Source organism: Astatotilapia calliptera, chromosome 6, assembly GCF_900246225.1.
Source record: "Astatotilapia calliptera chromosome 6, fAstCal1.2, whole genome shotgun sequence".
NCBI lineage: Eukaryota > Metazoa > Chordata > Actinopteri > Cichliformes > Cichlidae > Astatotilapia > Astatotilapia calliptera.
The window spans coordinates 7,806,187-7,833,973 of record NC_039307.1 but is presented as its reverse complement, the minus strand read 5'-3'; the positions used below and the strand labels follow the sequence as shown (position 1 = coordinate 7,833,973).

General features: G+C 40.3%; 1 protein-coding gene across 7 annotated transcripts in view; it reads left to right on the top strand.

The window, feature by feature from the left end:
- rgs12b (regulator of G protein signaling 12b) overlaps positions 1 to 22,497 on the top strand; it is a 44,062-nt gene extending 21,565 nt beyond the window's left edge. For 3 of the 7 annotated variants that reach the window (XM_026169951.1, XM_026169953.1, XM_026169952.1), the window contains exons 6-19: positions 7,302 to 7,323; positions 13,725 to 13,894; positions 14,480 to 14,572; positions 14,686 to 14,829; positions 15,674 to 15,856; positions 16,259 to 16,409; positions 16,736 to 16,830; positions 16,956 to 17,168; positions 17,636 to 17,709; positions 17,815 to 17,941; positions 18,025 to 18,121; positions 18,227 to 18,297; positions 19,922 to 20,093; positions 20,443 to 22,497. In XM_026169951.1, the coding sequence (XP_026025736.1) occupies positions 7,302 to 7,323; positions 13,725 to 13,894; positions 14,480 to 14,572; positions 14,686 to 14,829; positions 15,674 to 15,856; positions 16,259 to 16,409; positions 16,736 to 16,830; positions 16,956 to 17,168; positions 17,636 to 17,709; positions 17,815 to 17,941; positions 18,025 to 18,121; positions 18,227 to 18,297; positions 19,922 to 20,093; positions 20,443 to 21,053 (2,223 nt within the window). In that variant the 3' untranslated portion in view covers positions 21,054 to 22,497. The remainder of the gene's footprint in view (positions 1 to 7,301; positions 7,324 to 13,724; positions 13,895 to 14,479; positions 14,573 to 14,685; positions 14,830 to 15,673; positions 15,857 to 16,258; positions 16,410 to 16,735; positions 16,831 to 16,955; positions 17,169 to 17,635; positions 17,710 to 17,814; positions 17,942 to 18,024; positions 18,122 to 18,226; positions 18,298 to 19,921; positions 20,094 to 20,442) is intronic. The other 4 variants (XM_026169954.1, XM_026169955.1, XM_026169957.1 and 1 more) reach the window with 4 other exon arrangements.
- Positions 22,498 to 27,787: the final 5,290 nt, after the last annotated feature.

Sequence of the window (27,787 nt, the reverse complement as noted above, 5' to 3'; positions counted from 1 at the left end):
TGGGAAAGGAACAGGGTACAAGTTAAAATGAACAAGTCATTCTGTCTGTTATTTTCAAAAAGAAATGGTTTGGTGGTGGTACGTTTGCATAGAGATAAAGTAAGACAGACTAACAAAAATTTGAGGCGGCTGCTTCTCTTCCTCTCAAAGCCAGATGTCTTTTGAGCCAGAGCAGGAGGCAGACAGAAAGAGAAGTAGAAACAAAGCCAGAGACTGTGAAAAATGTCGGAAAAGATCTGCTTTTTGTAGGCTCTTTTGGTCTTGTGTTTTTTCAAGAAAGTGAGAGATAACAGCTGTAAGACAGTGGAATGGTGAGCTGAGTCAGAAGTCTCACTTCTTGTGAAGTTTGCTTAATTTAGCACATCAACTGCCAGCTGTGAGAACATGTCTGCAGGTGTTAAGCCAGGGGTACTCAGTCAGATTCATATGTGTTTACATCATGTTTCCTCCTTTGTCTGTGTGATAGTAGTGTGTTTAAGGCATCAAGCCAAGTAAAACAGAAATTTATCACCGGGGCAGCCTCTGAGTCACACCTCCTGTGTGGCTCTTTTGTGGGGAAACAAACACTATCCGCATTCCTTCCTTTCATTGAGAGTGGATATTGATTTCTTAGTGCGCTGCAGGGATTTATCCTAGAATTCCAGAGGATACATATTTGCAGGGATGTTGATATAGGCAACTCAGAGAAGCTACTCTGTGTTATTTATTGATTTGTATATGTTTTTGGTTAAATTGTTAAATTTGATACTAACCCAGAGGTTCCATGGAAGACGTTCTTGCTCATGTTCACAGCTTCACACCCTTTCTTTGACTTTTGTTTGAAACATTACAACCTAATCAGCTTGTTCACTCCATCCTTGCCTCTCTTGAGTTAAGCTATGCTCAAGCTAGGCTCTCTCACAGCCCCCGTCCTGGCAGGATTACTCTGGTCTTCTAAATGGCAGCCACTATTCACCTCATATTTAAAAGTAAACACAGTGGCACGCACACATTGAGACTGTTAGCCCAACAGCTTCCTCCTCAGATGGATGTGTGTGTTTATGAATGTGTGCAGTCTGAAAATCTGTGTTATGAATTCTAAATCAGCTTTTATGGACAGAATCTCTGTGTGTGTTCGTGTGTATGTTTCATTTGTTCAGTTATGGGTGTGGTCTCCTGTAGTGATGTAAAATCACAAGACATGATCAGCACTCTTTTATATTTTTGTCATCTTTTACTCTAAGAGTAGAATCTCTTTCCTTTCCAAGGGTGGCCGTTTAAGTTCCAGTGTTTGAGCCAGGAACAGGTTCCTGTCGTACAAACAGTCTAGTCTTTGTGTGTGCGACTGCATATGTTATCCCTCACACTTTCTCCCACAGATAGACATTTTTGTTCACCTTGTTAAGTGCTACTGGTCACTCTGTGTGTCATCCATTAAAACAGAATGTCCTTTTCTGCCGTCTGCCTAAACGCTCAAACGTAAACAGGGCATGTTTCGGAAACTTGAGGTTGTTTAAAGAGACTTTTATTACATTCGAAGTTTCAATATTATGACCCTGTAAGTGAGCATTTGTAAATTGTACAGTGTGCTTAGTCATAGCTTGAACCCGACGTCCAGGCTTCATAACAGATGATGTAAGTCATACGTTCCACGCTAGTCACAGCTAATAAAGGATTTGGACCTCCGCAAGCAATAACCACCAACAGCAGAGGCGGCAAAAGCACAGATATTCTTTACTTAGACAGATGTTTAGATACTTCTGTTCTTTACTCTGTAAAGTGAAAAAGTACAGACTTTGAAATGTAATAAAGTAAAAAGTAACTTTTTAAACGACAGTTCTAATATGATCTATTTTTATGCAATGTAAATTAAAGCTATATTAATGTAATAATAAAATATTAGTACATGGAAATACTTTGCATTCATTTGCAAATGTAGGTAGTAAAAATAAAAGTTTTCAGAACAATAAATACTCAAGTACAGTAATGTACCTGAGTACATTAACAAAGTATTTGTGCTTTTTTTGCTTCTCACCTTTAAGAAACAGCCACAGATGCACACACACAGCATAAGCAGTCCAGGCATGTATCTGCAAGGTGGCAATTTGTGTTCAAGGAGCTAAAAGCAGGATAATGCGGGTAAACACACAAGTTTTGACCTGTAGACTAAAAAATACTTTCTAACCTCCATGTAATGTAACCTACTGAATGACAGAGTCACAACACCACACCCTGTTCCTACTGAAGGTAATTAAGTCTTATGTATGAATCCAATTTTTCTCTTCTAAAGAGGTCCCGATAAGCCATCAAATGGAAAAACGTGAAATGACTGTTAATAAAAACATAGCCTTGAATTTTTGGTTCAGACCAGGGTGTGTTGCCACTAAATGTTGCACAATCATGTGATTCAGCTTTTATCTTTTGTTAAAGTGGGTGTCACAGTGATGTGATCATTGTGTAACGGTCTACAACCCTTCCACTGTGTCAGTATTCAGTGCACATGGCTTCCTAGAATACCAAAATAAGCTTATGAAGTTTTTCACCGAAAACATTCATTTTTGTGAATTTCCAGATCAAAGTCGTGATGTGGTTCGTTATGGTTGTTTTCCAGTATCGACTGTTTAGTATAAATTCATCTGTGAGTCAACAAGAACATCAACAACTGATGATAAAAAGTTACATTAAACAACATTTCTTAGCTTCAGCTTCTCAAAATTTAGGATTTTAATTGAACATGTTTGTGTTTCTAGGGATTTGACAACAATTTGAAGCCATCACCTTGTTATCTAGTTCACTAAGTTATCTAAGTAACTGTGTTTAAAAATGTGGGGCACTCTACCAAGCTGTTTTGTTTGGGGGGGGGGGATTCCACCCGGACTGGACATTTTTTCTTTCCTTTTTTTATTTCGCTTGTGTTCTTAGTACTCCACAGGACAACCAAGGATTTAAAAAAAAGAAACTGGCTGTTTTGTCATCGGTCACCAATATCCCAACCTCTGAGTGCCGCAGTGGTGAGCACTGTCACCTCACCATATCAGTGGGTTTAAATGCATCAATCAGCTAGAGCCTTTCTGTGTGGACCTCGGTTTTTCTGCTTGTTAGTCATCCTAAAATTGACCATACTTGTGAATATGAGCATGAATTGTTGTCTGTCTGTGCTAAACCTTGCTACAGACTGGCAACCTGTCCAGACTTGGCCTGCCTCTCAACCTATGAGAGTTAGGATAGGCAGCCCTAAATTGGTTAAACAGTTTATAACACAGACGCATTTTCAAATAAATGTATTGTTTAAATGTTTTGCAAATAATTTCATCTTCTTTTTAATTCTATTTTCCATTGTTTTTGACTCTCACACGTTGTTGATGAGATTAGCTTTATACTATACGTATACATATATATGATGAAGTTTGTAGTTTCAGTTTGTCCACTTGTAATGAGAACATTAGATAAAAATGTTAACTAAATGCAGATATCATACTAGTCAGGTAGATTTGTATCTAAATGGTTTTTTTGTCCAAAATAGCACAGAAATGGGCTTTTATGCAATATAATATCATAAGGGATTCTAATCTGAGATGTAATGTGTTATTTATTAATAAGAAAGAACCATTATCTGCAGCTCTGTCTTGCTTAACCAGAATTGACATCCTACACATAGTTTCTGCTTTTTTCCTACAACAACAACAACAACAAACAAGCTCTCCACAACTGTAATCGTGATCACCAGTCTCTAAAGTTGTGTCATTTTCTGCTGATCTTATCAGTGCGTTCACCACAATACACATGAAAGGCCCACTAATATCTGTAAGAAACCGATCCTCAGCCTACATTATAGAAGATGTGATAATAACTGAAACCAGTGGAGGCTAAAAGTAGCACACGTGGCACCTATGAACTGGCAGCACATTTGTTCCTTACAGTGGGATATACATTTGAGAGTATCCTACTTAAATTGAAGTATTTTCCATCTACATATCATCTCTACAGATAGAGGCTTGAGAAAGGAACTCGAAGAGGGAATGTCTGAAAAGCCCCAATCGTTCTCTGTGGGCTGTCAGGAATGACCCGGACTTGCCAAAAGAGGAAGGGAAACACCACTGGAATGATTGAGGAAACGAGACGGAGGGCAAGAATATGAGAATGATTTAAGGAGAAGGGAATAAGTGAGAGAAAGGAAGAAAGACTGGGGCTACAGCATTCTGGGAAAAGAATAAACAAAAGGAAGGAGAGAGTGAAAATAGGCTAGAGGGGGAATCAAGTGAAAACGGGGGAGAGGGGCCTCGATCAGGGGCCAAACCTCTCCACCACAGCATGTGTCTGGAAGTGATCATGCTAGCGCTGAATTGGGGATAGGGGTGAACACACACAGATTCATAAATGCAAAAAAATGCATGCTACACACAAAAGACACATCTTTGACAGATGTTGGCCATATGCTTACATTCTTGTATTTTGCTCGTTTGTGTTGTTGTGTTTGCACATCTCTGTTGCTTGTGGGGCTCGCACACAAGAATTTCACTCGCATGTGCTGTGCCAGTGTGCCTGCACATGTGATGTGACAATAAAAAGTGATTTGATTTGATTTGATTTGATTTGATTACATACTGTAGGCTTCACAACTACAACAAGGCCAGGATGTCTTGACCCACAGAAACACACATAGACACAGTAAATGCTGTTGGGAACGTGTGAGTTGTGAATCTGATTTTTGCTCTAATAAGTGTAATCACTTTGTGTCTCTGGTAATTTTTGGTTATCCTCTCTCGTGGTTGTACCACAAACAGCTGCTTCAGAATAATCTCTTTCCATCCACTGGCGCCAACCTCTGTACTTCAAGGGACAGTGTGGAATTGTTAATCCCTGAGAAACTTTAGCCGTTTTCACACATGTACTGCAGCCCTGACCTTTTCTCGACATCACTCAACTGAGCAGCATGCGGGGATGTTCGATTGGACACTAGCCCGTTTTTATCCTAGCAGCTCCCTGGTAACGCACTAGCGAATGAGCATCCCGTGTCCTTCCTCTTGCACTCTCTATCCAGGCAACTCCCTTACCTAAACCACACATGGTTTTTCCAGTAGTATATCTTAAGAGGACAATTTCCTGCTGCATGTGGCAAAAGACAACTATAAAAAATGTTCCATCCTGATTCTTCTAAAATTGTAACTCAGTGCAGTTTTATTTATATAGTGCCAAATCACATATACCGTTGCACTTTATATTGCAAGATAACAGCTCTACAGTAATACCAAGAAAACCTCAACAATCAAATGACTCCCTTTGAGCAAGTACCTGGGGACAGCGGGCAGGGAAAAAAATCCCTTTTAATAGGAAGATACCTCAGGCTCAGGGAGGGGCAGCCATCTGCCTCAACTGGTTGGGGGTGATGGGAGGAAGACAAGACAAAAGACAGACTGTGGAAGAGAGCCAGAGATTAGTAATAACTAATGATTAAATGCAGAGAGCTATATAAACACATAGTGATTGATAAGGAAGCACTCGGTGCATCATGGGAAACCCCCAGACCTACGTAACTTAGGGAGAATTCAAGGTCACCTGAAATTGTTTGATGTTTATGTATGAAAACATCTTTACACTGACAGAACCATCTGGGCAGGACTAGATCTGATTTAAGAGAGGAAATAGCCAAAATTCAACAGGTAGCACATACACAGACAGCACCAAGGGTTCAAATGAACTAGATTTACCCAGTTTGCATATTGAATATGAGTCTGGATATTTTAGAATTTTAATGCTGTAGGCTTATTACAAATAGAGAATGTTATTGTTTTTGTAAATTGGTTAACGAGTGTTTAGGTGAACAAATCTATTAGAATAGCAGAACTTCCACTTCAGTATTTTAGTTACTGTAAAATTTGCATAGTTTGGAACCTAATGTAATGCTCAGTTGCAGACACTGCCTTTTTTTAGACTTTGTGGTGCTTCTGTTTTTATTTTAATACCAGTTTCAGTTTTAGTAACTCTTTTGAACACAAAGGTGTACTCCTACTGTTGACCTTTTGTCTTATGCTGTTCCCTATCTAGGCTGCTGGTAGAAATCTGGGTAATTAAAGTGAATATGAAATAACTACAACTAAAAGGGATTTTTTTTCTTTTTTGAGATAGCATCACTTTTCTCTCTAGTAAAGCTTTCAGTTTGACAGTAGGCACATGAGGCTGCAGCTCAAAGCTTTATTGTATAATATAAAAATGATCTTATAACACATTAATTTGCTTTCTAATGAATGATTTTATTATTCAGTAAACCTTAGCACGGAAAGAAACAATGTTATTTCACACAACTTGTTGTTGCATTTCTAAAGAATGGACTGTGTGACCTATAGAAACTTCTGCTCATCTGGAGAACACTCTGATGTCTGTGCTGAGTAATGACGAGCTCAATAAAAGTTAATTTCCCAAAGGTAAATGCGCTGTAGGAAATTCCTACAGATCACTTCGGTACCAGGCTGCTCTCTTAACATGAATAAACAGAAAGTTTGCCATTAGCAAGGGTAGCGGTTAGATTAAGAGCATAAAAAGACACATATTGCAAATTAGGCTCCATTTTGAACCCTTTTTTTTTTTGGAGTTTTCAACTTTCTCAAACCATTTTTCTCTTTCTTCCTTCCTTTCTTTCCCTCTTTTGTCTCCTGCTCGGCTTTGGCCTGAGTCACACTGTGATGCATTGTTCCACAGTAATCTACATTACTGATGTCTGCGTTGAGTGATCTCATCCTAGCTCAGCATGTCTGAGAGAAAAACCCACTGTACGCCATATGTGTGTATTTCTGAGTGTCGTTTTGGGTCTGTGTCAGGGAAATGTGATATTAGGCTGAAGTAAGTTTGGCTTGATTATGTGTCTGTATTAACATCTGCGTGTTTGTGTTGTTGAAAACCGTTAAAATGGAGATTGAATGAGTTTCTTCATCTCTCTGTTTGTGATTGTGAGATAAGCAGGGAAACTTCACACCTGCCTATTGAAAGGAGACGGGACCCATCCTTAACCTTTTCACACATACACCCAGACAGTAGGCCCCACCCTTTTGAGTTTTCTTGTAGAGCAAGCGCAGCCAGTTAACAGACGATTCCACCCACGCAGAAGACAATGAATGTGGGTGCTAATCTGGCTGTGTCATGATGTGAAACTGTGTTGATAATGGAATCATTCCTATTAGAAACTCAGTCAGTCTGTCTGTGTCTCCATGTGGCCAAAAGTGCATGCTCTGGCCTCTTGGGCCTCATGCCCTGTGTGAGCTGATTTTAATGTGTGTCATCTGTGTGATGAAGAAAGATCCTAACTCATGTCTTTCTGCTTTTTACAGTCTGCTGCAGTCTCTGATGGAGGTGAGTAAATATGCCTTAAATTTTTGTATTATTTCAGTATCATTTTCAGGTCTTCTTCTTACTTGAGCTGGGGAATTTTATTGAAAATTTAAAGTTTTGTGTAGTAATTAGAAGGGGGAAAAACAACAGCACTAAAATAAAGGGAAAACAAATGCTGTTCTGAAATCATTTTAGAAATGGTGATCTTGTTTTGTCTTGCACCATAACTTTGATGCATCAATTTCTCTGCAGAGGTGGCTTTTACACCACCTTCAGTGCTCCGACTCTGTCCTCATCAAGCTGGGACATGTTTAGTTTTGCTGTTTTTTTTCTACGTTGCAAGTTCAGTAAAATTAAAGTAGACATTTTTCAAGTGCAGTAAATGCACGATAATGGAAAAGAAAACTCCATTGTGAGTTTTACCATAATTGTACAAAACCTTGCATTCTTGAGTTGTTAGGATGCGGTTCATTTAGCATGTATCGAGTATTTTATCAGTTTAGGTCTTGCGTTTCATCGTGGCCATGCTCACAGTAGCACCCAGCTAACATTGGTCTGCTTTCAATAACTTCTCTAGCAACAGGCGAGCTAGTTTGGCCTGCTTTTCTGCCACACCTGTGCTTATTCTGCTGCTGGTGGCTGGCTGCAAGCTAAATATAAAGCCAAATTTGTAAATATAATAACGAAGCAACTGGTAGGTTTTTTTTCTGCTTCTGTAATCCTTAGAAGTGTATTTATGATACAGAGATGTAGATTAGATATAATGGTTCACATATTACCACAGTGTAATATTTAAAAGTTAAAAAACGCTGCAACAGTTGTACTAATACAAACTTTCAGACAAAGTCTCCTCCCAGGTGACGAGATAGAACTTCACTTTTTGTCATCACGGCTTGCAAATATCTGTGAAGAAGCCTTGATCAGATTCAGGCTGCCAGTTTCCAGGCTGAGAAGGTGTTGCAAAGGGAAGGCGTTACAGACGCTGTTTGATCATTCGTCAGTGGTTGTATAACTCACTTTACATATCTTCCCATGGTGGGGCTATATAATAGGCATTTTTTAACGTCTGTGCCAACAAGATGCAAAAACTAACAGTTCCAGTTCCGTGAGACTTGTTGGAAAGCTGCATAGGATGTGCTTTTCTAGTGTTTTGTCATTGTTGTTTTTCAGTTGTCTTGGTACTGTTGTTTTAATCAGGATGACAGACCATTCGCACAGTGTATTTTCATGATTTGTTAGACTGGCTCTAATTTGTGATAAACTGTGCTTTAACACCCCATAAATGTATATGAAAGATAAATTTTATGGCAGATGGGAGATAAAAGAATGCAGAGGAGGTGAGAAACAAGACGGGGGGTGGGAAGCGCTGAATTTTATGGTGGACGTGTTTACTGTGAGCTTGAATGTAGAAGTGTTTATCATCACTTTTTCCACAATGCATGTCTCTGGAAGATAGAATGTGTTGTTTGTGAGACTTCTCTCCTTTAATATTTTTTTCTTGCATGAGATAGGGAACATGACAACTAAGGGACTAATGAGGTTCCTCATTTTGCAACGGTGTTCTCGTTTTGTCTTGTGTTAGATCACTGTCACCAGGATCAAGTGAGAGAAATGTAACTCTGTGCACACACACGCCGTATGGGTAAAATCACTATACGTTATGATGCATAAATTATGTATATCGAGTAGATTTTAGCCGGCTTACCTCCTGCATAATGTAGGAGCCCATTTCCATTGCTCAAGTCTAAAATTGCCTCATTTCAATGCTTAGACTGATTTATTGAAAAAAATTAAAAGAATGTGTAAAATGTAGCTTTAAATCATCTCCTTATATACCAGCCCTGATGTAGCCACTGGATTCCACCAGATGCGCCACAACATCTGTATTGCAGGCCTCATTAGCCTCAGTAGTGGCCTTCCTTACGCGCGTGTGCCCGGCATTTTTATCTCCCTTCTCTCTCGGCTTTGAATTATTCATCTTTCTGAGGCCTGTGTGTGCTTGTATCGGTTACCCTGGCTGGAAGCTCACAGAGCTGTGTGAATGCACATGCAGGTGCGTGTGCATGTTGTGACCTGACTCTCTCTGTGCTTTCTCAGGTTGTCATCCAGGTTGCTCACCAGCAGCAACCTCTCTCTCTCTCTCTTTCTCATTATATCCTCCTTCTTTTTCCATTTCCCACCTTCTCTCTGTTTCTCTTTTGGTGTAAAAGTGTGTGTGTGAGTGTGTGTATGTGGGCCCTTTCTTGGACTATGCGTTCAGCCCTCTTGTGTTGGAGTTCATGAGGGGCCCCGATAGGGGGATTATGGATGGAGGGACTTGGTTACCCCTTAGGATTCGCTACTTGCCCCGCTGGCACCACACAGGCTCCTACCAGCTTTACCCAGGTGAGGAGATAGCTGGAGCTTTGAATACTTGTTTTTCCAACTGAAGGAAATGCAGATTTTGTTCACAGGGAAGCAATGAAGCCAACATGTTGGACAGCAGAAGGTTTTTCATGTTGAAAATTCAGTTTGTTTTTTTTAGGCCCGTGAAGGAAGTTAAAGAAAAATACCACAAGATGGAGATTGCTTGTTAGACAGATGGTTTTGGAACTACCAGTTGACAGGTGGATAATAAATGAGTTTAACCTGTCTGTACAGCAGCTGTTAATGTTGTAAAGTCTGAGTAGGGCAATGATTGAGTGTTGTGGTTTTCCTACAGTTCACTTTGTGTTTGCTGTGCTGTTTCTCATCTATTGAAAATTAAACGGAATTTCAGTGGAATACCGAGTTAGAAACTTTGTGTCAGTTTTTTTTTTTAAATTTCTGTTATTGGACAGAATCCTAAGAAATTCCTTTTGTAAATCTTACTTTACTCATCTCACTCACTGCTTATCATAATTGTCACTGTAAAATGCCTTTTAGTAACAACATTAAAATTTTGCCATTGAAACATCTCTGAAGCCTTGGTGTAGACAGAGGATGGGAGTTTTTTTTTCCTGTGGTGTCTGGCACTACAGATTTTTGGGGGTCTTAGTGTGTAAAGATCCAACTTTTTGGATCAGGCTTGTTTAGGCTTGTTTAAGTGCAGCCTGCCAGTGATGGATCAAACTGGGACTCGGAGGCTTGACAGGCAGTGTTAACACTTTGGGATCTCTGTCATGTAGTGTTTGCACTGTGGTGGTGCTCAGTGTAGTGCTATGGGAGGCTGCTGCCATAAGGGAGTGCAATTGTGTGTGTGTGTGTGTGTGTGTGTGTGTGTGTGTGTGTGTGTGTGTGTGTGTGTGTGTGTGTATGAAATGGAGTTGCTGATCGGGATAAGCTTGCTGTTTGGTATGTCTGTTGGCTTGGATGATTTATAGTTGCTTTCTGGGAGATACAGGCATCTGCTTAGATCTAAATGACATAAATGTCATCATCAGAGGGTGAACCCAAGACTGTGTGTGGATCCAGATGTCTGCCAGCTGTGACTCTACTGCAGAGACTTCATGGGAGCTAGGAAAAAGTATAAGTGTTGCCTTTAGCTGTGTCTGCAGACAAGTAAAACTCTGGCTGAGAATAATGTGAAAGATTCTCTTTTTTTTTTTTTTTTTGATCAAGGTCTTTTTATTGAACAAAGAATTGCTTCCAACAACAATTATGGCAAAATTAACAAACAGTTGTGCCCCCACCCCCCCAGAACAGTGTAACTAAAACCCAGCCAGAGAGGAAAGGAGAGACAAAATAACATAAAATAAAATAAAGTTACAGATACAAAGTAAATAATAAAATAAATGAACAACAGCAAGAGAAAAAAAAAAAAAAAAAAAAAACCCCACTCACACGCACATTAAGCAATAGTATCCGGACTTAATCTTTCAAAGTAAGTAAGAAAAGGTTGCCATGTGTCATAGAACCGCCGAACCGAACCTTTTACAGTGTAGCGGATCTTTTCCAGCTGAGTATAGTACATGACATCCTTAACCCATTGCCCATATACAGGTGGAAGTGGCTCTTTCCATTTCAATAATATCATTCTACGGGCCAAAAGAGTGCAGAAGGCCAGAAGATCAGAGTGTGATTTGGAAAGACTGGCATCACAAGGCGTCACTCCAAAAATAGCTATAAACGGGCAGGGTGCAATTGGAACACCAAATATGTTGGATATGGTTTCAAATATGCTTTTCCAAAAGCTACCCAGTTTTGGACACGCCCAGAACATGTGAAATAGGGAAGCAGGCTCTCGTTTGCACCGGTCACATGTGGGGTCAAACCCATCCTTGATTTTGCTCAGTCTAGTTTTAGACCAATGGAGACGGTGAACAACTTTGAACTGAATCACCACATGTTTAAGGCAAATAGATGATGAAGAAATGCTATTGATTATCTTGTGCCAAGTCTCATCTGTAATCCGTTGGCCAAGATCACTTCCCCATCGTTCCCTAAGTGATTGCAATGTGGACAGCCTAAAATTACTCAACAGCTCATAAACATCACTTATAACCCGCTTAGCATTTGGCTTAAAATCAAAAATATCATCCAAAAGGGATGGTGGTGGACAGGACGGAAAGCAGTCAGTATTGAAAGATTCTCTTTTAAGATTTTAATTTGCAGAGGAAAATATGCAAGGTAAAGAAATAAATATATGTAAAGCAAGTAAATAACAAAACCTCCAAGAAATCGTGTCTGAGGCTTTTTTTTTTTTTTTTTGGTCGTTTTAAGCCTGTTGTTTCTTTTGTGCCATGACTTTGTATTATAAGCCTGTCTCACTGATACACTGATAATTAGTCCTGGCTGTGTGTTGTTATAGACTCCAGCTCCTGTGACATGGAACAGGATACTTGGTTTAGACAATACATGGATAAATGTTTGCCTCTCGGTCACAGTGAGAAATTGCTGTTAATGTTAGGAGGAGCCCCTGTAGTTGTTTACTATGCCGCTGAGAACTGAAGACGAATGAATGAGCCAAGCGGTTTGGAAAAACTGATTAGAGATAACCTTTTATGTGAACACTGTCACTGATAACATTAAACGCAAGAAAAATGTGCAGAAGCAGAATTCACAATGGACTTTCGGTTAATAGCCTCGTATCTTTCCAAGTTTTAAGTCATGTAAGACCTTAGCTGTAGGCTCAATACTGGTCTTTTTAGTTTATTTACAGGATGTGCGTCGTTTCGGGCACCTGACCGGTGATGTCTTCCCGCTGGCTGTTCTTGTGTTTTGTTTTATCTCAACTTAGCAACCCACTTTCAGTTCATCAGGCCTCAAGCTCCATTATGATTATTCTCAGTGTGACTCTTTCTCTGTCTCCTGATTTTGTCTAAGCATTAGGGACATGGCTGCACTGTGGTCTAGCAGTGGGAAAAATAAACAGAATGATGACGCGTTAATGCAAAAATCTATGTAAATGGTCTGTTGAAATACAGTGATACAGCTTATCTTTAACCAAGGGTGTGCACCATAGCAATAGTATTTCCACTGTTAAAGATACAAAGGTAATGTTTCAATTCCAGTTTGGTTCTTTTCAAGTATATGATCTGGATAAGGAAATATAATTGTTACACAAAGATAACAAGTGAAGCGTGGCTACATGCAGATTTGACCTTAGGAAAAGAGGAAGTGCATATTTTTTTCATTGTATTCATGAATTATTTTTCTATGGAAATTCACTTTGATGTGAACTTTGTAAATCGCAGTATCACATGATACAGAATCTTAGATGACTGCATCATTTGTCATCAACTAAATTACAAAAAATGTTCATGTGATGAATTTCCTGATATTTGCTGTGAGGTAATTTACATTTGAGTGTAAAAGTGTCGTTTTATATGATCTTAGACCTTCACTGTATCAAACTAGTTATATTTTATTGTTTTGGTTATTTATGAAACACTGGGTTAAAGGGACTTATAATGGACGTTCATTTACAACAAATCATCTGGAGTAAAAAATCTGATGTACCATAATCAATCACATAGTTTGTATCCGATTTGTTGTGACTGTACTGATGAAAGTTTGCTCAATAACACTCTGAGAGTTAAAAAGCAAAAAACAAAACAATGGAAATCCACAGCAGGTATGTCTGTGGGACGAGAAAGTCTCACTGGACTGTCTCCTGGGACACTGTTTCCCTGGTAAGTTCCATGCTGCTGATAGGCCTGCCTTCAGGTACTCAAAAGCCCCAGCAATCAGAAGAAAACAGGCTGAGAAAAAAAAAAAGAAGAACTTTATATTATAACTAGAATAATCTGGACCATATAGCCTAAGGCTGTGCTGCTTTCAATGCACTTGTGTAATTAAAATAGAAATTAAATCAAAAAATGAACTTCATCAATAATAATAATTAACTCAACTCACTTGACGTGTGTGTGTGTGTGTGTGTGTGTGTGTGTGTGTGTGTGTGTGTGTGTGTGTGTGTGTGTGTGTGTGTGTGCGTGTGTGTGTGTGTGTGTGTGTGTGAACAGAGCTGAACAGCGTGGAGCTGCAGGGCTGCAGCAGTGACAACAGCCTCAACAGTAATGCCAGCCTGCCTAGTGTCCAGAGCCACCGGCGCCACACTGAGAGGAGAGTGGCCAGCTGGGCCGTGTGCTTTGAGAGACTGCTGCAGGACCCCGTGGGGGTCCGCTACTTCTCGGTACTATAACAACGTCTGGCTGGTGTTGGCCTGCGCATACTCATGACAGATAAATGACTTTAAGCAACTCTTTCTAATGGTGTACTGAAAAGTGCAGGGTAGTTTTTTTTGTGTCAGCAGTATCATATATTGTCAAAAGACTGAAATGTACTCTACAGCACTGTAATGACCAGCTTAAAAATCCTTTTATTCTAGAAGATCAGCTAAAGCATTATTTAAAGGTTGGATTTTTTTTAAACGTGTTTCTGCAGAAATAAAAGTTAAAGGTACAAACATATTACCTGACACATTTATATTGTATACTGCATTATACTGCGTTGCATGTATTGTCTATACATATATATGTATATTGTTTTGGTTTCTATCGCTGTTAAATCTGCCTCACACAAATCATTTTCTGAAATCTAAAAGCAAAATGAATTATCCTTGGTGATAACCAGTTGCTGACAGGCTGCACATCAGAAGTTGATAATTACACTACCTCTAAACCTGCTTTATTGTTGTGTAGGTACTTGGGTCTTCTGACTGCATCTCTGTCTGATCAAACTTTTCTAAATCATTACCATTTTTATTCCTTTGCTAAAGGAGTTCCTAAAGAAAGAGTTCAGTGAAGAGAATATCCTGTTCTGGCAAGCGTGCGAATTCTTCAGCCATGTCCCTGAGAACGACAACAAACAGGTAGCGTGTTATTATCCAATGACACACATCCATCCAGGATTTTTTTTAGTAATAATGAGGGATGAAGTTATGTGTTAATCACCTCTCTCAATTTCTGCTGGCCTTTGTTCCAGCTCTCTCAACGAGCCAGGGAGATCTACAACACCTTCCTGTCCAGTAAAGCTACAACACCAGTTAACATTGACAGTCAAGCTCAGCTTGCTGATGACATCCTCAATGCCCCCAAACCCGACATGTTCAAGGAGCAGCAACTACAGGTAGTATACTAAGTGAGAAAAAACTATTTATTGAAGCCTCAAGGTGATACGCAGTAACGTTTGAAAGGCTTAAGTGACACTGACTTGACCTTCCCCATCAGAACAAAGTGAAAAGAGCATTTCCCAGAAGGATGAACGTGTCATTACTTATAAAACTGAATGAAAAACAAACTCTTATTGAAAATGGGCAACAGTGTTGAGTGCCCAAAAGGTCAAGTATTTCTCTTTTATTGCTGTCTAGTATCTTGGATGCGAATGGCTTCATAAATGTGTATTTTCTGAAGGGGTTGAATTTGCTGAAAAGCGCTATCGATTTCTACAGCTCAGCTCAGATGTTCAGACTAAGATAAAAGTCACAAGGCTAGGAGGGCATCCCTACCAGCACCCTCTGTACTTTTGCACATCACACATCACATCTTTTCCAGGATCTCATGGTACTGTTTAGGAAAGATGTAGGTTCAGACTTACATACAAATGCTGAATTGAACATATAAACACTAACATACATACTTACATCATTTCCTCTTCATCTGTTCATCCAAAAAAAATAATCCAGAAAAATAGTAATAAATATTCATTAGGTTTATAGACTTGCTGATCTAATAATATAATCTTATTTTAGTTTAATTATTTTTTGTTGTGTTGAACCTCTTGTCTTTTTTTGCTTTCCTTCTGTCAGTTTTTGCTGCTGTTTCTTAACCTTTACAATCCTCCTCCTCTCTTGTTTTCTCTCCGTATTCTGTAGTGTTTGCTTGTGGGCACAATCTTTTGTTCTTCTTTCGTTTTTGCTTTGCTCTTTTCTTTTGATCACTCATCACCTTTTCCTTTTTCTTCACTCCTTTAGATTTTCAACCTGATGAAGTTTGACAGTTACACAAGGTTTCTCAAGTCTCTGCTGTACCAGGAGTGTATGCTGGCAGAGGTTGAGGGCAGACCATTGCCTGATCCTTACCACATCCCAAGCAGCCCCACCTCCAAACACAGCACCACTGGGTCTGACCGCTCCAACCTCTCTACACCCAAGAAGGTAATTCAACAAAAAGCTTTCTACCCTGCAATGCAACAGAGCTTAGTTTGAAACAAAAACTTTGTTCTTAACTTTTAAAAAAACAGTGTGGTTTGGACCCTCCTGAATAGACGTAGAAGGTCACGGGAGTTTGTTGAGGCTACTGTGATCACATTTATTGTAAAATTCAAATGGGATCCTTTTGTTATTAAGGATTGATAGAAATTGTGGGCCAGGGAATGTGAACTATCTTGAGCACGTCAGAAAAATAACTTGTGGGCTAAAATATCAGCAGCTGTCTTGTGCATTTGCACTTTTGTGTACTGTAATGGGATTACAAGAACTATTTTTTCTGATTATTTGTGTACTTCTGTATGTTTTTACCAGTTTGTGCTCTTCTTTGTTTTTGTTTGTGTCATACAGGAGGACAAAAAGAGCAAATCGGGTCGATCTGTAAATGAGGACAGAGGAGATGATTCGGGAGATCGGAAGAAAGGGATGTTTTTCTCTTGGTCCCGAAACAGGAGTTTTGGCAAAGGGCCCAAGAAACGAGAGCTGACAGACTTTAACTACAGTCAGTCTTTTTCTTTTTTTCCATTGAATTCCTGCAGATTAAGAGTTTTCAGGAAGGAAAACATATTTCTAGAAAATGTCAGTTGCCGTACAGTTACTTTTTCATCATAAAGGTCACCGAAAACTGATTGTGTGCAGATCCCAAAAAGCTGTTTGCATTTGACATTCTAAAGAACTTGCTAAATTAAACATATAGATAAAACTCATTTTGTCTTTTCCCTCTTTTCTACATAAGCTCGATTATTGCTGTCAATTTAGGTTTGAAATGATTGTGTCTGTTTTTTTCTCGACACGACTAATGATATTTTTGGTTTGTTTTTTTATTAGACTTTGCTGGCAGCAATGGGCGCCGTGAGTCTCAGGGTTCGCTGTCTTCAGGAGCCAGCCTGGAGCTTGGGACGTCAGGGTTGGGAAGGAATGAGGTCAGTCTGGAAAGAAACATGATCAGATGCGTATCAGCATGGAGCGGCTTCTCCTTTAAAACTAAAATAACAACTTTTTTTTTTAATCAGAGTTTTTACTTTTCACCTTTTTCTTCTTCTCCCAGGGTGATGTTTCTCGTAGTGCATTGTCAGTGTCAGCAGAGCGAGGAGGAGGCGGCGCCCCCTTCAGGCAGTGTAATATAACATTGCCAGATGGCTCATGTTGCTCTGTGCCACTGAGGGCAGGTGTGTCTATCAGAGACCTGCTGTTGGGCATCTGTGAGAAGCTCTGCATCAACCTGGCAGCTATAGACCTCTTCCTGGTTGGAGGGGAGAAGGTAAAACTCTGTTAGATATGGTTCAGTCTTAAAGATCCTTTTTTTCAAAGCTTCTATACAAATCAAAAATAATTCCACATGACACAAACGAACAAAAGTAGGTCTGGCTTGGTTTTCTTGTCTGTTTTTAATTAACATGGGGCTCAGGATAAACTAATTAGCTTCCAGCCTAGTAGTTCATCCTCACTTTATAAAACTAGCATATTACTCTATTTAAAGATAATGTTTTGGATTCATGGTGAACAGCTTTAATACTTTTATTCACTCTCAAACAAAGAAGCAATTTGTCAAAATGTTAGAAATACCATACATCAACTTCCTATGTTCAAAGCGTGTCAGGTACTTTTTTTTAGCTTGTTGTGAGCATGGCGATTTTTACCTAAAGAAGCTACAACTGTCAACCTTTATGACCATGCAACTAGCCGGATTTCTTTAATGATTGATGTGCTTATTTTTCTGTTTCTCAGCCACTTGTTTTGGACCAAGACTGTATGACTCTGTGCTCTCGGGACCTCAGACTAGAAAAGCGCACCCTGTTCAGGTACAGTACAAAAACAGTTCCACATTGGCGCATTCTGACTTTAAAAGCTTGGTTTACATTAAAGTTGCTATTTCAGAATGGTAACTCTGTATTCCTTTAATCTAGACTGGACTTGGTTCCCATCAACCGATCAGTGGGTCTGAAAGCGAAGCCTACGAAGCCGGTGACTGAAGTCCTGAGACCTGTTGTGGCCAAATATGGTCTGCACCTTTCTGACTTGGTGGCACGCATTGTAAGTCACTCCTCCTCAGACTGCAGAAAGGCATGTAGGTAATGATATCAAACTCTTATTGAATTTGTGTCTGTGTGATGCAGAGTGGAGAGTCCGAGCCTTTAGATTTAGGTCTTCCTATTTCCAACCTGGACGGCCTTCGAGTGGTATTAGATGTAGCAGAACATTCTCCTGGAAAAGGTGAGGAACACATACACACACACACTCTCCTGTAAATACCAAATGTGAAAACTGTCTCATTTCTTATTCCTTTTGCATGTGTATCTGTACGCCGGTGTTGTTCAGCAGACAAACAGAAAGTAGCTCCCTCTAAGAGTCACCTCCCGGCTTCTACAAGCAGAAACCAATCAACAACAGTAAGATCTCCTACAGCTTCTTATTTCCAATTTCTTGCTCTGGAATGTTCCATAACCCACCGAATGTCTCCACTGCCTGGTTGATGATATCACGCTACTAAGTGTCTCTGTTGCTGTCTTCAATCACCCATGTCTGTTTGCAATGTGGTACAAATGTGCAGGTGTATTATGTGGCTGTGTCTGTGTCTATGTGGACTGTTGCTGTGGGGCAGATAACCTCGTCACACTGTCAGGGTTCCTAATGTTCCATTACTGTGGTCTGCCTGTGGCCGAATGCATCATCAACTTTTCTCTCTGGTTTCTGGTTCTCTTTTTTTCCATAACAAACCCACCCGCTGGGCAATGTGAGCTCGTGTTCATAGAGCTTTTGCCGGGTATCGGAACCTCAAAAACTCACTCTGGGCACTTGAAGGGTTGTAGTTCGTGGTGGCAGTAGAACTTTAACTTGCTGTCTGGGTTTCTTGAAGCTAGTGGGGTTTGATGACCAGCTGAAGTGGTCATTCATCGCCTTCCTTATTGATTCTTCAATCTTTAGTAGTGCAGCTTTAAGTAGTTGATAGTTGGTCCCTCTTGTGTTGTGGTGTATGCTACTGTTAGCCTACACGTTGATGATGCTTAGTGCACACAATGGACATTATGGCTGTCTGAATGGAACATCTCAGCTGTCTTTGATCAACTGCATATGTCTGAAGTTTTTCCAGTACCTGTCATTGATTCTTTATCGCAAAACAGCCGATGATTTGATCCCATTTAATTGTTTTTCAAACACCCCAAATCAGTGAAACTCGTGTCAATCACTGCCCATTAAATTGTTTTTACAAGGAACCAGAACTCTAAAAATATTAAGCAAAAAAAGATTTTTAACACAAATTCGAGGGTAGCTCGTTGTAAAGCGCTGCACTACTTGCAGTTCTTCTGCTACTTTTAGATCTCTCCCTAGAAGTTCCCTTCTGACCCCTTGCAAGTGCCTGCCGACAGTATCACCATGGAGCTCGGACAAAAATGGAAATCAAAACTCAACTTCTGTGTCAAACAACCATGTCAGGTAATGCCAGACTCTGGCTCCGACCCACAGACCATCGAGTATTTTCCAGACCCGCAGTAACCCTGAAGAATTCGGTCAGAAGCACAAAAAGGAGCATGCTCCTCATTGTGTCACATCCAGTAGTTTATGGTGTATAAATTGTGTCCCCCAGGGTCAGGCCATCCATGCTCTGCTGCAATATCCTGAGGTGTTAAAAGGAGAACTTTGGATGGAAAAACCTAAAATGTGGTGCCTGTCAGCTTTGTTCTCTATTCTAGACAAACATGTCAAATCCTGACAAAATCCAGTGCACGTTGGAGAAAGCCAGATGCGAGTACTCAGAAGGGAAATTTTTAGGAGTGATTTAAATCTACCAGAAGTGCTGGAAGTGTTGCAGCACTTTACACAGAGACAACTCGGATTTTTGCTTTTTATAGCCAGAGTTTTGAAACCTTTTGATCACACATCTTATTTACAACTTGTCACCCTCCTCACCATCAGTAGTACTGGTCCCCACTTGTTGTCATTACTGTTTCCCATACTTCCACAATGATTCATCAGGGCTCTAATGCCCTGCTCCGCTCTCCTTGTGGCTCCCAGGGGGAGGACAGGCCTTCAGGGAAAGCCGGTTCAGCCCATCCCCAAGGGGAAAACGGCAGGGCTGGGCCCAGCCTTGACACAAGCAGCCAGCCCTTGCCCAACCACTCTCTCTCTCTCCATAAGGCTCCGGAGAAAAGAAAGCAGAAAAAGATTAATATAGACGAAGCTGAAGGTAAAGACTGAACAACCTCCCTCTATCTCTCTCCTTTGTTTCTGTAGCTGTGTGGCTGTGATTACATTAACCCTTTTGCCTGTCTGCGATATTACAGAAGCACCAAATGCTTTCAAAGCTAACTATATGTAGCACAGTCACCTCTGCTTATACTGAATGTAGCTTTGACCTGTCTAATTGATTAACACACAATGCTGCATGTTTACTGAATGAAAATGAAAGTGTTTACTGTATTTTTTAAAGATGTTACATGGGTTATAAATTTGTGTAAATGAAAACACTTGTACACACTTTCACGTGTTTGTGTGTGTATGCGCGCTGTGCTCTGTGTGTGCGTGTGTTCCTGCAGAGTTCTTCGACCTCATATCCAAAGCTCAGAGCAACCGAGCAGACGACCAGCGAGGCCTGCTAAACAAAAACGACCTGCAGCTCCCAGACTTTCTGCGCCTGTCACCAGTGGCAACAAACCAGACTCCACCTGCTCCCCACAACCCTGAACCAAGTTGCTCCACCCCTAATTCTCATCACTCCAACAACGGCAGCTTCCCTCGGAGCGGTCACCGGGGCAATAAGGCAAATGGAGGCGACAGGGGAGGAGGAGTAGGCGGCACCCACTTGCTTAATGCAAGCCATCAGTCCCAGAGCTTGGACTCTGGAATGGGCACTGAGAGTGGAAGAGGGGAGAGAAGCAGACCACCTCCTCCATTTCCTGGCACAGTCTCCCCCATCCACCCAAGTCAGGGAGCCCAGCGAGGTCTCCTCCAGGACTCTGGCAGGGGAGAATCAGTCCAGATGCTGGAGGAGGACACTCTTTCCGATCTGACTCTAGTGGGCGAGGGGGACATTAACAGCCCCAGCCTCAACTACGTCACTCCCTCTTCCCTTCCCAGCAAACCCCACCCCCGTCCCAAATCACAAGCACAGGATGGTCGGCCTAGCTCAGGTACACCCCCAGTGTGAACTCTTTAAACTTTAAAGTTTCACCTCCTTTTTTTTTCTTTCCACCTGACTGTAAGCGGAACTGGAGTCCTGCCGGAGTCAGTATGAACTTGACCGCTGTTTGTCTGTTGTTGAACAGTCCAAAATGCATCTAGAGCTCCTCCTCCCATTTAACCAAATAATCCAGTGACTTTCAGTTATAAAGATCACTTTCTACAATTTATTACACATCACAGCATTTTCGCTCAGATCTGTGTAAAAATGCACACAACTAATATAAACAAAATATAGCATAGATCAACAATTAGTTCATTTAGTCAAAGTAAATATGTTGACTTGATTAAGTGCTGTGTGTGCTACATCCCTACTTTGCGTCCAGCAATCCACTGTGAGTCAACAACAGATCTAAGATAAAATATGTCAGGCACACAAAGTGAGGAAGAACGGATGCATTAAGCTTGAACAGAACTTCTCCCTAGAACTTTGTCTGCATGGTGTGCATCTGTGTGAACTTTTGAGCAGACTTGCTGTGGATTTCTTTCTGGAGACGAAAACTTGAGGGCAGGTTGAGGATGAAATGGTTATAGCCGGTGCCAGACTTCATCCTCTAGCCCCTCAATGTACAGATTCTAACAATGCACTTTAGCCAATTATAAACAAGACTCTCCACATTTAAAAAAAAAAAAAAATTTTACTCTCACTTCTTCTCTTTAACTTTTCAAGCAGCCACTGTGACTGCCATCTTTCCAGAAAACAGTTCATATCTATTAAGAGTCAGTAAGTGTTCCACATTCAGATCCAGCTGCAGCACATTTCAGATTTACAAGTGAGCCATGTGATATTTGAACTTATTACAAGCTTTTGAGCATGCAGCAGGCTTGATCTCATTATGGGTAGAGTATGCAGAAGTAACATTTACTCAGACTCTCTTTAAAGCACAGCAACTTCTGGGTTTCCACACCTATTCTCTCACCTCAGGCATTTCTCACAGAAAATAAAAACAGGACGCGAGTGCTCGTGCATCCAGTCTTGCATTCTGACCAAACGATCCAGAAGCTTCTGTGGTAGAACAATTCACTCTTCTTCTTCGTCATTTCATGTTCAGTCAACAGATCGATAAGCTGTCGCTTCTGTGCAGAGGCTGTGGTAGAAAGTAGAATTGTACAAATGAGTCAAAACCGTAAAAACTGCCGAAGGTTTTAATATGGCTTCTGTATCATCGAGAGTATATCACTTCATCTCTCCTCCTCTTCAAAATTACCTTCTATCAGTTAAAAGTATTAATTTGTATATAGTCTACTTTGTGAAGCCACCATATTGCTGTAGTCATTGTTGAATTGCAATACTGTTTCTTCAGTTGTGTCACAATAAGAATCAATTCTCCTCTGTTCTGTTCAGCGAACTGTACTGTCTGTAAATAGATCAAATAAATGTTTTAGAGGTTAAACTCTGTGTTGAACTCTTACGTGAGCAACCTCCTTTCTTTTCTCAGAGTTTCAATAATATCCGATTTGTTGGATGTATTTCGAGTGTGCGCCTCTGAGGTTTTCCAGCTAGAAGGCACAAAAATTGGGACAGTGTTAAAAAAAAAAATCCCGGAAGAGGGAATTTTTGGGAATGCCATCAAAATAGTGTTATAACTCAAGCAACCTTTTGAGTTTGTTTAAATCTGACATGAGAACTAATATGTGACGTAAAGGCTTTATTTTCACAGTTAAGAAACATTTAATGATAGCATATTTTAATTTTGTAATTAGTCTTTTACTAGTGTTTTATATAGTTGAATTAATAGTTTAACTTTAGTGAAAGATCTGAGCACTTCTTCCACGCCCAGGAAAAAAGTTCTGTTTGTATTTCAGGTCATTAGACTTAAAGTTTTTAAATTCATGAAATCGCTGACAGCTACTCTATTCAAATTCTTTTCTATTACAGCTAAGAAAATACAACAGATCCTTTAGTTGACCTCTGTCTACTTCGCTCCAGCTGTATAATTTCTCTCCTATCGTACTTGATATTCCTCTCCCCTCTCTGTTGCTGTGTGTGTGTGTGTGTGTGTGTGTGTGTGTGTGTGTGTGTGTGTGTGTGTGTGTGTGTGTGTGTGTGTGTGTGTGTGTGTGTGTGTGTGTGTGTGTGTGTAAAAGGACAGGGCTTTTGTTTTGGGGTACAAAGGATTTTTGGAGGACTGGGTTATTAGCTATGCATGGGTTCCCCTCTGCTCAATGCCTTGTTAAGCAAGCTTTATCATGCTGGGCTATTTGGTAGTCACCAAACAAAACCAGGTCCTGTTTCTTCCTCGTACACACACACACACACACACACACACACACACACACACACACACACACACACACACACACATACATACACCGATGCTCATTTTACACACTTCACACATGCATGCGCTTACTTAGAAAGATCGTCTATATCTGTGCATCTCTCACATCACATGAGGATCTTATTCTGTCGTGGTTATCGTTAGAATAATTCTTCATTGTTGTTCGCTGTGTTTGCGTTTCCTCCGGGGTTAACATGTGACGACAGCAGAGACTGATTTTTATTTAACCGGTCATGATCATTTAGAAAAACATGTCTATATTGAAACAGAGAGATGAACTGCAATTGCCTGTTTCACTTTATGCCCACTCTAAATCAAGTTACCGTCCAAGTGAGACGTATGAGGCAGAGGAGTTCTGGTTTTCTAAAGTAGTTACCAGAGGCCTCTGCTGATAGAGTAGACATTGATAAAAGGGATAAAAACAAGCATCTGTGTCTGTGAACATGGGGATAATCTAGTTCTCTGAGCAAACCAATCTGTGGGTGTAATTCTTGTTTTCATAGCACAGGACCTGGTGAGTCCTCTTTTGTCACGCTAACTGGGAAATGTTTGGTTACAGAAGCTGGTATATGAATAATGGGTTTAAATTCAATGGCTCATGCTGGGTCCATGTCCATATGCTAAAAATATTTGCTCCTCATTGTGCTTCTCAAATGAATATAATCATCTTAAACATACTGATATCTAGGCCTGAATTTAAAAGCATCTTAAGGAACACGCTGAAGGACACACGGACATTTTTCTCAGAGTCCCAGTAGTGTTTTTGTTCTATATTATGTAGCAAAACATTCATTTTATGTTGTTTTTGTTGCATTTGTTGAGTTTGTATGGCTGCTACCTTGGTCAGGTCTCCCCTGTAGGGGAAACTGGATCTCAGTGGGATTTTCAGTTTAAATAAAAGTAAATAAATCTAGACTGGCAGCGAGATGAAGAGAGAAAAACAAGTAAACCCCCTTTTTTTTAAATAGAGCTGGGACAACAAGGACTCCGCTATATTAATGCAGGTCTTGGTCCTAGTTACAGAGCTCCCGAGTCCTAAAGTGTTTCATGTATTTGCTTTATTACGGTATTAATAAGTAATTCAGTGGAATATTCAAAACAGCCCACAATCAATCAAGGCCTTTCACACAGGTATTTTCAGTCACTCTCACTGATTAGACTCTATTCAGGTTTAATTCAGCCAGCGCTCTTGAGAATTATACATCACAGCTGCATATAGGAGTAAAATGGCAAAGGTGCAGTTTCTCCCTAACAAGTACAGAGAAGCTGACAGCAGAGGGAGTGGGCTGTCACATGAATCACATGGGACTGAGAACGGGTCTAATCAGGCAATAAGTGAAATCAGCTGTGTCGGCAAACTCTTGAGTACAACGTGAAAAAAGTTTCTTCGGCTGATGTTTGAAGCTTGATCAAATGCTTCAAGTAATTTAACTTAAAAAAAGTCAAGGGGTGGTGTGGAGTTGCAAAGAGATGAACTACTGGACCACTGCAGCCTGCTTTTCTTGTAAAATGAATCCTGAAAGACTCAAAAGCAAGTTTTTAAACTTCCCATGCTTGTCTTTAGATATTCTTTTTTTGCTAACTGGTGCTAAACACAAAGTTCGACTCATCAAATTCAACTCAACCTTTAACAAATGAGAACGTGTGTCCCTCCTTCTTGTGGCCAGTAGATGGCAGCAGCCCGCATTAAAGTCGGGGTCTTTACACTCGCACAGATGCACACAGAGTATTTGCCATCTAACCATCTTTCCCATGATGTCATAGCCAACAGCCAGCATGGGAATATCTGTCACATTCACTTTGTTTCCTATTGCCTCCCAGCTCTCTCTATCTCTCTCGCCTTCTCTCTGCTGCATACTCTTTTCAAGAAATTCATGGCATTTTGAGTTTCCTCTGAGTGTTTCCTGCATGTGGGGTGTTTGCAGTGGCATTGAGTGCTTGGCCATTTCTCCTCCATCTCTCCCTCTATCCATTTGTCTTTTAAAAGCAGCCTCTTCCTCCTCAGGTAAAGACAGACATAGGGGAAGAGGAAGGGAAAGAGGTGGAGGGGATTTTAAAATGCCCAACAGAAGGACAACTTCCAACCCACCCATCGCTCCATCACCTCCTCTTCCACCTCCACCGAGACCACCTCTTCGTTCACGCCGCAAATCCAAATCGCCTTCCTCTCGTTCTAACCACATAACTCCAAAACGAGCCTTGGATTTGGACAAAATTGAGCACAGCTGTGACGCAGAAGACGCCAGGCCAACCTGCAGAGGGTCCCTTGACCTGCGAGGCCATCATGGTTCAGAGCTAGACAGGAAATGGGAAGGTGTGGCTTTAGAGCTGCGGTGCCGAGGCAGCAGGATGAGGTCAGCAGTGTACCAGACTTCAGAGCTGCCCTCCATGTACAAAGCCAAGAGACAGGTGGAGCACAGTGAGGGCAAAGGGCAGATCGACCGGAGCAAACTGAAAGCAACTTTTGTTTAAGGAGCCCAGCGTTTGGCTGGTTCACAGACTGTCTGGGCTGCGGTCATTGTCCGTGACTCACACCATGCGGATGTTCTCTACAGCAGCTGAAATATTGTCTCAGTTTGAAAGTGGAGGCTAAGGGCCCAGTGTCAACAACTGTGCAGCTGCTCTCAGACCTCCCTACTGAGGGCTGCTATTAGTGGATGGCAGCCTGAGATTAATCAAAGCTGTGTCCCAATTCCATACTGTGTGCTCATACACAGCATTTACAGCACAGTGGTGGCTATATGCTCACACTGCCGATGTACTAAAGCACAAATACTTTTTTCACACTTTTTTCCCACATATCAAATGCCAATATTTTTTCCACTGGCAGCTTTTGGTTGTGGTTTGATTACAAGTATTCACATAAAGCTTTTGATCGTTTTAATGACAATGCATTGTAGAATATAAAGAAGTTGCAATTTAAAATTATTGCTGACTCATTAATATATGATTATCTCTGTGTGCAGTACAAAAAAGTATGAATCCTTAACAGCTACATGGGCTGAACATTGATACTAATGTCACCCTACAGGCTCTAGATGACACTTACTAATGGCAGTGGTCATAATTTAGCTATTATGCCAAACAGACTGTGTTTAAAAGATGGATTTAGCTTCTGCGTCTAAAAAGAGAAACCAGTGCAGATGTCTTACATTTGCATTCTTTCTAACGGCCAGCAGGGGGATGCAAAAGAAGCCCAGTTGTATATAATGTATGTAACAGAAAATGATCCTATAGCTCGCTGAATTTATGGCCTCAAACACTTTTTTTGATTTGATTCATAAACCCATATTTTATTCACAGTAGAAGATAAAAATATATCAATATTTATTTATATTTATAGTCAGAAAATATTAGCTCATTTTGAATTTGATGAAAAGAGCACTGATACTTTACAGACCTGAGTTTCTTACAATTGTACTTTTTCTCAGTTTAATGATTTAATGCTCTGCTGTGGGAAAAAAAATGATTTAGGAGATTTGCAGATCATTGTATTCTGTTTTTATTTACATTTTACACAGTTAGTTACACAATAACTTGAAATTGGGGTTCCAAATAGAGATAAATAGAGAATTAAGGCAGAGTGTCCTCCAGGCTACCTCATGATATGAACTGCAGTGTCCTTGCCTCTTAGTCAGAACCACTTGCTCACTGCATCTCCTAAAAAAATAAAAATAAATAAAAACTGATGGCACAGGTCCAAATACAAATGGAAGTTAACAAACCATTGTGAGCCTCCATAGTGGCTACATCCATTTACTGTGTTGCCACATAATATTTTGCTAGCTAAACTTTGGTTTGATAAAGAGCTGAAAAACGGCTTTCTTTTTTATAATCAGGATTTTGGGATCTTTCCAACAGGACAGATGAATAACAAGATAATAAACAAAAAAAAAAATCAACAATAGACAAAAAATCTTCTTTTAAACATTAGTATGATAATTTCACAATCGTATGTACAAAAATAAGACATAAATGATAAAGCTGAGCAATGAATCAGTTCCAACAACAATAGTTATTCAAGCGTCAGAAATATGCTGTTTCGTAAAGTTTAAAAGTCGACCTTCTAAAGTGAAAGTTTGGCTAATGTGATGATTTCCTGATTTCTTTGATGCTATCTAAAGAAAACTCATGATAGGGCTGAAGGGCGGCACATGTTGAAATGTATTCTGATTTTTAGTCCCCAGTGAGTCACAGTCTGCAAACATTTCAGACTACATTTCCTACAATGCAGCTTTAGATAACATCATCCAATTATTTACTCAGACTTCACCAAGCTCCTCTAGAGCTCCAGAGAAAAAAAAACTTTACAGATGACAAACTAACCACGGTGAGTGATCGTGTTCATGTGTATAATTTAAAAAATAAATAAATTGGGTGCCATTAAAAAAAATAAAAAAAGAGAAAACCCTAACATCAC